The sequence below is a fragment of the Galeopterus variegatus genome, unplaced genomic scaffold (genome assembly GCF_000696425.1).
Source record: "Galeopterus variegatus unplaced genomic scaffold, G_variegatus-3.0.2 Scaffold4846, whole genome shotgun sequence".
In the NCBI taxonomy this organism is placed as follows: domain Eukaryota; kingdom Metazoa; phylum Chordata; class Mammalia; order Dermoptera; family Cynocephalidae; genus Galeopterus; species Galeopterus variegatus.
In genome coordinates, this window is record NW_007730957.1 from 115,996 (window position 1) to 125,736 (window position 9,741).

The 9,741-nt window shown below is 47.5% G+C and overlaps 1 protein-coding gene across 1 annotated transcript in view; it reads right to left on the reverse strand.

Moving 5' to 3' along the window:
• Nucleotides 1–4,001: 4,001 nt before the first annotated feature.
• Nucleotides 4,002–9,741, reverse strand: part of PCDH12 (protocadherin 12) — a 13,487-nt gene continuing 7,747 nt past the window's right edge. The window contains exons 4-5 of the mRNA XM_008588458.1: nt 7,766–7,917; nt 4,002–4,420 (exon numbers count right to left, since the gene is read on the reverse strand). Of these exons, the coding sequence (XP_008586680.1) occupies nt 4,002–4,420; nt 7,766–7,917 (571 nt within the window). The remainder of the gene's footprint in view (nt 4,421–7,765; nt 7,918–9,741) is intronic.

The following is a 9,741-nucleotide window of genomic DNA, read 5'->3' on the forward strand; positions in this document are numbered from 1 at the left end:
CTCCTTGTGGAATGGAAGGGGTGGAAGAGTCACGAGAGATATCAAGGGACCAAAAATCCTTGGCTGTTCAGTCACTGTGGTCTTGACACAGCCCCAGGGGATGTACTTCACTGGCAGACTTGGGAACTGCTGTGATTTTGCTATTAGAATTTGTTAATGATTCATCCTCAGTGCCCTGAGAGGAAATGTGAGAGGAGGACAGGAAGGTGGCCCCCATCAGCAGGGCTGGCCTAGGACAGGATGCTGGGTGACCCAAAGTTCGGAGCCTGGCGCCCTCAGCAATGAGACCTTTGTGCAGAGCTCTACTGCCTCAGTTTCCCTTTTGAGAGATGCTGTTTTCAAAGAGCTTTGACACTACAGTGAGAACAAGGCTATTTGGTTCATTATATCGTCAGTGCTAATACAGTGCAGGGCACTTTGTAGATGTTCAGTAAATATTTATTCAATAAATGAGTGATTATATGCTTCCCCTCCTGTCTACCCAATGTCTGACACCAAACCTACCCAGCACGTAGTAGGTGCTTTAAATCATTGTTGAACGAATGATTCTGTATACCCCTCCCCTTCTTATTCCTTGTGCTACTTCTGGCACTTTGTAATTTTTCACTAAATACAAAGTTGATTGAATGAGTGTTTCTGATAATGCCTCACTCGTGTCCCCCCTCCCCCACTCACCCATTCCATTGTACCCAGTACTTAGAAGGAGCTAGAAAATGCTGACCTGTTTTCTAGGTGTACACTATGTGCCAGGCTGAGCCTGTGCTAAGACTCCCTACTCCCCACTCGCATCTTCTCCTTTTGGGGATTTGGTTCAGAGTCCCAAGGGTAATGGTCGCCATCTCACTCTTGTTTCAGCCAGGGGAGAGGTAGGGTCAGTGCAAGCTGGAGTTGGGTAACAGACAAGGAGATTGTCAATCTCTGAGCTGCCCCCAGGCTCTGAGTGAGCACTGCATTGCACTCCTGGTGCTGGAGAATGACTGACTATTGATAAAAGTGTCTCTGCGCTTTCCAAATTAAGACAACATTTAACTGAGTGCTTGATGGCTTGCCTGCTCCCTCAGTCTCCCAGGAGATGGAGCCCATCTTGGTGGAAACTGTTTTGAACATGTCCAGAGTCTCAGCTTTGACATCTTGGCTGATGTCAAGAAGTTTCTGTAACCTTCCTGTTCAGTACACCCAGTTCTGTCACCATATGTACTGTCTCACTGTCAGCCTGTTATTGGGAAAAGTGGTTTCAGCGTGCTAGGAGGGGATGCGTGGCACAGGAGAGAGCACCAACCCCTCCCTGATCAAAGATCAGTTGCCTCAGAACAAGAACAGCTCTACCTGTGTGTTCTCCAGGTTCGGCAGAGAAGGCAGAGCTGAGGACCGACCTAGAGGATTGCAGTGGTCCTTAATCTTATTTAGGTCAGAGACCTCTTTGGGAATTTGATGAAAGTGCCTACTCCTTCCCATAGAAAAATGCATGTCTTCCCAATATTGCATGCAATTCAGCAGGTTCATAGATCCTGAAACCCAGTTACGGACTCCAAGTTAAGAACCCCTGATATATTAGAAAGAATATCATACCAAATCCTAGCTCTGCCAGAAACCTGCCATGTGGCCTTGGGCAAGTCATCTGCCGTTTTGGTCTTTCTATTTCTTTCACTATAAAATGAAGAGTTGAAATAAAGTTCAGACTCCTTTTGGCTACAGTTGTCCATGCCCGTGGAGGTTTGGATAGTATCTTAGAGGGATGCCGTATATAAACTTTTATAGGTCATGTGTTCCTTTGAGAATCTGATGAGAACTTTGTTTCTTCTGCCTAGAAAAATGCCTATATGCAGAGTTTTGCCTAGTATTCAGGGAGTCCAAGGACTACAGATTAGGACTTCTGAACTAGAGTGATGCAGTGGTCCAGTGTATCCAAAGATACAGGTGGCATCCATGGTTCCAACTTCCTTAGGTCACCTCCTCTCCCAATCTCTTTTTTTCTCCACTTTCCCAACATCAGCTCTGCACTGAAAATCTAATAGTAACTGGGGGCTCAGCATGGTTTACTCTAATGTTGTGGTTTTCAGACCTTGACTTTACATAATGGAACCATTTTTTCTAATGAAGTCTTACCTAGAGCCCCAATATGGATAAAAGGGGACTCAAACATTTATTCACCTATTTATTCATTTATACATCCATTCAACATGTATTCATCAAGTGTTACTTTGTGCCAGGCACTTGGCTGGGCAGGCTGAAGTCCCCGCCTGCTTAGTTTCCCCATCTTCTCTCACTAACTGCAGAACCCAACAGCTTTGTGAACCAGCTTGAAAATCACAGACCTTGTAAGGAGATCACTGTGGCCTGGAGTGAGGTGATCAGAGACCCAGAGAGCCTACCCCTGAAGCACTTAACTTTCGGGCCTCATTTTCCTCATCTGTAAAATGGAATAATGGATTAATGATGCCACACTCTCAAGTATATTCCAAGTATGAATGATGTTCATTATCCCTAGTCAGGAGTATGATTAGCCTGTTTCTGTGGACAGTGGACATGAGCACTGAGTTGCAAAAGAGAACAAGAGGAGGAGCAGATAGAGGAACTTTGCCTTCATTGTCCAGAACAGCCATACACTCTCAGAAGCAAGCCAAATGACTGCTTGAAAATTTCCAGGAAAATTATAAGGCTGAGCCTTGGGAAACGATTTGCTGTTTCTTCACTCCCCCCTACCCCAATTCCCTCCCCCCACCCCTGCCCCAGAAGGTTGGTCGCTGTCAGTGTCAATTTCATAGACCCAGTTCACATACTGTCCTCTGGGGCTTGATTTCACAGGCCCAAACCTGCTGTGACCGAGGAAGATTTACCTGCAGACGGGGTGGGGTTGGGGTGTAGTTGGGAAAGATAACTTCTGCACCTGAAGGACTACTTGCTGGGAAAGGACTGGTGCCTGCATCAGGTTGGATCCAAGTTCCTCTTGCCCTGTGCTTGGAAGTGCAGAGTTGTGTGGGACTGAGTGACTCTGGAAGTGTTCCTTCCAACATTGTTTCCTGAAGGGGGCTCATGTTAAGTCCACTGCTAGCAAAAGCTCCCCTCCAGGGCTTTTCCTTTCCTTTCCTTGGCTGGCAGTTTAGTGTCAAAGTTGAAGGCATGGGTTTTGGTATTGGAACAGCCTGGATCCAAACTCTGGCCTTGCCTCTACTCTCTGCTTGATCCTGGGAAAGACACTCAACCTCTCAAACCTCATGTCCTTTCCTGTGCAATAGGGGTCATAATACCTCCCTCTCAGGGTTGGAAAATCAAATTAAATCCTATTATAAAGCATCGTGCCTGGCTCACGTAAATGCTCTATAAATAGTCATGCTTTTCTTAGCCCTAATTTTCCTGCTGAGAAGCAGATTATTTGATAACACAGCAATAGAGGAGTGGGGTCGAGAGCTCGCATGTCCGTCATGTGTATACCTGTCACTGTGCACCAGTGTGCCACTCCTGTCCTGCCCCAGAATGACTTTCTTGCTAGGAACTGGTTGACAAAGAATCTTCACTCTGTTTCTCTTCCCTCCTCCCTCTTGACAGGTGCCAGCAGGAGAATGAGCCACTGCTTTTCTTTATCAGGAGGTCAGAGAGCATTGCCTGGTGCCCCCAGGATCCAGCCCTCGCCTCCGATATCCAAGGTCATCCTTCCCTGTGTGATACTCTGTGGCATCTGTTCTGCCAGAGGACTGACCTTTGTGCTGTACATGTGTTTCGCCAGCAAACACTTATCTCAGCCACAAACTATCCCTGTCCTCCAAAACATTCACAGGCAGAGCCACTTATAAAGGGTTGCTTTCGGGTGTCACCTATTAGTCCTGAGGCCCCTGACTCCTCTGTGGGGGCAGCATCAGTCACCCTAAAGTTCTTGGGCCACCTCTGGCCAGTGTGTTCCATGTTTTTAGAAATCAGCTCATGTCTCCGAATCCTCAGGGCCTGGGCTCCATAACATCTCCCAGGGCCTTCGGTTCTTGGATCCACAGGCCTTCAGGGTGCGTTTACAGGCACCTGCTGTTGCTGCTGTCACTCCTGCCCTCAGTCTCCTTCTTTCTACCTGGGACCCCTTGCACTTCTGCGCCCGACACCCCGCTGGTGGCCAGGTCTAGACTGAGGGTCCTCCCACAGACGGACAGCCGCCGCAGGACCTCAGAGGCAGCCTCCATGGGCACGCTGGAGCGCTGCTCCAGCAGCATCTCCAACAGCGAGCTCATCTCTGAGACGAAGGTGCTAGCCAGCCGTGTGCCTGTTGGACTCAGCTCAGGCCCCACTGCCTTGCCAAACGTCTGGAACGTCCTCGGCTCCTCCGAGGCTGCAGCATCTGGGGAGATCACATTGTCCCGGTAGTTGGTGGTGAGGGGCAAGGACAGCCTCGCCATCCAGGCTGGGTCGGGGGTGCTCAGCCGGTCTAGGGCCAGACCTGCAGGAGGAGGAGGGGACACAGTGAGGGCCGGGCAGGGAAGGGCCAGGCAGGAGAGAGCAAGGCTGTGGGCAGGGCAAGGGCAGTGGACAAAGGAGGGAAGGGAAATGGCAGGGGACAGACAGGGTGGCCAGAGGGGGACGGGAAGGAAGAGGCCCTGACAGGGAAGCTCGCTGGGCAGGAAGGCTGACGACTGAAGCACTCGGATGAGCTGAATGGGGAGGAGACAGGAGGAAGAGGAAGGCCTAGATGTAGAAATTAGCCTGTTTCGAAAGAAAGAGTGTTTCAGGCCTAAGCATCTTCTACTCATTCCAGCCAGGATTTTTACCCCCTCAGGGGCATTCTCCCCTCAGGGCACTAACTGTTATGGATGGGGAAAATCCCTTTTCTTAGCCATGATCCAAGGCTGGAGCTGCCTTCTGTTCATATCCATGATGATAGTGTCCATTTATCAGGTACTTATGTGTCAAGCAGTTTACATAATTATTTCATTTAACCTCCACACAAACCTTTGAGGTCCCTATTTCATGGATGGGGAAACTGAAGCTCCAAGAAGTTAAGTCACACATCTGATAGGTAGCCAAACCCAGATTTGACAGGCCTGATGACTGCAAAGCCCCCTGCGACTGCACCACCTTACCAGCTCTATGAAGAGCTGCCTCTCCCTCCCGCTGGATGCGCCACGTACCCACCTGTGGCTTCTGGAATTCCCAGGCCTGCTAAAGGGTGCATTGTCAACCACCTGGCCCCATGCCCTTAATTCTTCCTCACACTTTCACCTCTCAAGCCACAGGAAACCCTGGCCTAAAGTCAGGCTGGGAAGGGGCTGCCTGCTGGGAGCTGTCCCAGGAAAGGGACTAGGGCATCAGCAGTGGCAAGTAAGCCTGGTGGCTGGGAATTCAAAAAATTGTCCCTTAGATTCCCAACACCACCATCACACTTCTTTTCCCATCCTTTCAACAGAAAATCCTGTCTCAGAAAACTAGTCTCAGACCTGATAGTAGAGGCCAAGCCAGAGAAAAGAAAGTACAGTATAAGCCTTGTGGTTAAGAAACAGTATCTTTTAAAAAAGGGGTGAGGGGTACAACATCTATGTTAACATTTATTTAATGTTGGCCTAAGGTGAGCTCTTTAAAATCTGTGCACAGAATAAAAGACTGAAAGGAGATATGTCAGTGTTAACTGAAATTACCCCTAGGCAGAAGTGATTTATTCTTTCTATTTTTCTATATTATTTGAAAAAGTTATTCTGAAGTATGGCTGATCATTTTTTACACTGATAAATGAATCTCTGTCTTGCATTCAGTTCTGGTCTGTGCAGACTGTGAGGCAGTGTTGGGCCCCTGCCCTGCTGGATCCTGGGGTCTGGCCTCATGCCTGGGACTTGGTGAATGTTTGTTGAATAACTGAGTGAACATAAATATTAACCCTAGACATTTGGGAAATGTAAACCTTAGCTCCCTGAGACTCTGAGGTGATAAGGTTGGATGGAACTCTTGGTGTTACAGAATCAGGCCTTTCCTTGTACATGGGACAGAGAGCTTCAGAATGAGTGAAGTTTGGGATGAGAAGATCTCTGGGGATGTGAGAATGGCTGAAAAGCGATAGTGAATTCACTCAGCCTCACCCGCCAGTTCCAGATGTGGGTGGAAGCTGGGCCAACCTGCATTTGGCTTCCCAGCTTTGCCACTTAGGGGCAGTGTGATCTTGGGAAAATGGCTTAACCTCTCTGATCCTCCCTTTCCTCTCATAAAGTGATGGGATAGTAGTACTTATCTTGTCTGGTAGTTGTGACAATTCAATGAACTCGTGTAACCAGTAAAATATTATCATCACATCCTCAGGTGGGGCTTTTATCTGAAATAGCAAAAGCCCAGTCTCAGGCACACTCATCAGTAGTCCCATGGCAGTCCAGCCCTGGGAGCAGCAGAGTCTTTTCTATTCCTGCTTCCTTCTTTACCCACCACTTCTTACAGCCCCCTTGGCTATGGGGAGGCAGGGCTGTGTGGGAACTGAGCCCACAGTTTCCTGGAAGAGCTGGCCAATAGAGACAAAAGCCAAAGCTATATCCTCTAGCTATATGTGGCTACCGAGCACTTGAAATATCGCTGGCATGACTGAGAAATTGAATATTTCATTTTAATTCATTTAAATGTAAACAGCCACATGTGGCTAGCGACTACAACATTAAACAGCAGGGCTCTAAAATTTAGAGCCACACTGCCTGTGTTAATAATAACCATTAGCTGTACATCTTTGGGCAAATTATTAAATACTCCTGACCCTCAATATTTTCCTTTATGAAATGGGGATCATGAGTAGTCTCCATCTCATGAGATTTTCTCATGAGTTACTTAGAGCAGGGACTAGCACATAGAAAGCCACAATAAATGTGAATTATTTTTTTTTAACCAAGGAAGGGAAATCCTGCCATGCCTTTAGCATATTAGCAGCCAGATGGAGCATATGAGAAATAGATTGCTAACTACAGAAACAGAAAACCACAGCATGGGAGGGTCAGATATGTGGTATGTTACCTAAAGGAGGCTTACCAATGTCCACAGCAGGCAGGGAGCACAGCTAGCAGATTCTTGAATTAAAGTTCACATTATGTATTAATTGTAAAATTAATTGTTTCTCTACAGAAATTTTTTGTTTCAATAGAAGTGTTAACACATTAAAGAGTTGACTCAGTTCCCTGGGTGAAAGGGTATTTAAACACACCAACGAAAATTAATTGTTTCTCTACAGAAATTTTTTGTTTCAATAGAAGTGCTAACACATTAAAGAGTTGACTCAGTTCCCTGGGTGAAAGGGTATTTAAACACACCAACGAAATGCCAGAGAGTGGTTTAGGAGTTAAGGGATGCCAGTGAGTGGTTTAGGAGTTAAGGGGCAAGTCTCCTGAGGACAGGCTGGCCCACGTTTGGACTCCCATTCAGTCACTGTTGAGCTAGGTGGCTCTGGGCCACTTTATCCCTCTGAACCTCAGTTTGCTCATTTGTAAATTGGAGCTAATAATATCTACCTCAGAAGACTGTTTGGAGGCTTAAATGAGGTGATGTGTATAAGATGTTTCCCCAGTGCCTGGCCCACACCAAGAGCTCAGTAATTGGTCACTATGCTTACGATGATTTTTAAAATTAATAAGCAAAGTAGAACCTAGTCTTCAAACAAATGAATACTTTATGAGGCTTCGGGGGGAAGTAAAATGTTGCTGATGTTCCTCCACAGATAGAAAATGACAATTCCCTGCAGTGGACTGAAGCAGAACTCCAAAGCCTGGGCACGTGAGGGAACTGTAAGGGCAAAAGCAGGGTTGGGGTGACCCTGTGGAGTCCTTACCTGTGTGTGGGTCCAGCAGACTCGACAGCTCTTCTTCCAGCAGCCGCTTCACAGAGAGGTCCTCCTCAGGGTCCAAAGGCCCTTCCTCCTGTTCTGGCTCTGCCTGGCCACCAGCCCTGGCACCTGGGCTGTCTATGTCTGAGACTGCACTCCTGCAAAAGAAACCAAGCATTCCCCAAGTGAGGAAATTCCCATAGAGATTCGTTCATTCACGCTTGAGAACATTCATCTATTCTCACCAGCATTCATTCATTCATCTGTATAGAGAGCTGGACACACAGCCTGACCTTTACAGTCAGACCAGCCTGGGATATGTGATGCTAACCCTCCTGCTTTGTTGCCTCATCTGTAAAACAGGAGTAGTAAATAACACCCACCTCCTGAGGTGTTGGGAAAATGAGATGTTGTAGGTAAAGGGCTTAGCACAGTGCCTTGCACATTGTCGGCACTCAGCAAACAGAAGCGAACACAAACTCACTGATTCCACTGATCACCATTGTCCCTCCCATGCCTCTGCATTTCCTGGCACACAGTAGGAGCTTAGTAAACTTTGGTTGAGCCAGTGCAGTCATCCTTCCATCCATCAGAGTACGAGCTCCAATGAGGCAGGGATTGTCTGTCTCATTCCCGGCTCTCTCACCATTGCTCAGGACAGGGCCTGGCACACAGGGCATGCTTGATACTTTGTGGAATAAGTGACTGAATGTTCTGTCCTCCCTGTTTAAGACCAAGTCCCAGACCAGAAGAGTGGGTCTTCAGAGGATGCAGCTGAGGTGAGGCATCCTAACGCTGCTCAGAATCTACTACGGCTGTCTTCACCCTGGCCCCTCCATCAGTAGACCTTGCCTCCATAGGCACTTGGGGACAGGCCTAGACCCTCATACCAGCAGGTAGAGAGGCTCCCAGAGGGGTTTTAAGACCTAGGAGTCCTTTCTCCACCTCCACCCCCCCACCCATTCTGCTGTTATAAAGAGCTCAGCAGGGAGGTGGCAAGTTTGTGGGTAATAATGACAACAACTAATGTTTATTGAGCAATGATTCTGAGTCAGGCCTTGTGCTGTGTAAGATACAGCACCCCATATCATTCAAACCTTTCACACTGTAAGGGGTTCTCTTGTTATTATCCCCATTTTACAGACGAGAAGACCAAGACTTGGGAAGATGTTGCAGCTTGCCTAAGGTCCCCAAGGATTTAAATGATAAAGCAAGAATTCAAGTCTAGGCCAACATGACTCTGGAGTGTGTGTGCTCACCCTGCTCTACACTACCTCTCACCATCCTCGCAAAGAAGAAGCTACAAGTTGTCAGGGCAAGAGCACTGATCCAGGAGTCAGGAACCCTGAGAGCTAGTCACAGCTTTGCCACTCACCAGTCATGTGAAGGGCCATGGGCTTAGAACATGTTTGATCATTAAATCCATACCCCATTGCTGCAAGGGAAGTGTTATGACCTCCATTTTACAGATGGGGAAACCAAAGTCCTGAGAGATTATCTGACTTGCTCAAGCTTACATAGCTGAGTTGCATCTACCTACTTACAGCTTCAGTTTCTCCATCTATAACAAGGAGTTAGATTAGATGTCTACTTGAGGTTTCTTCAATTCAATTCTAGGACTGCCAGAAGGGACACACCCACACATCCACATCCTTAGGGGGAGTCTTGTATTATGCCTTCATATTATGTTTATGGGTCAAGAGAAAGAAAGGTAAAAGTTGCAGATTTCAAGCCCATTTAGAGCACCTCTGTAATCAGGGGACAGATAGAGTCTCAGGGATTAAGTCATTTCCTTAGTGACTCTGGGTCTTGTAAATACTGTAATTACTATAAATACAGTCACCCCAGGACCAAGCATTCCAGGGTGGGGGATGAAAACTATCCCTGCTGTCTCCCAGGGGACTAGTGTCTGGGTTGTGCTTGCCCTCCTCACGTCACAGAAGCTGTGGGGCTGAGGGGTGGCCAGCAGGGGCCTTGAGAAG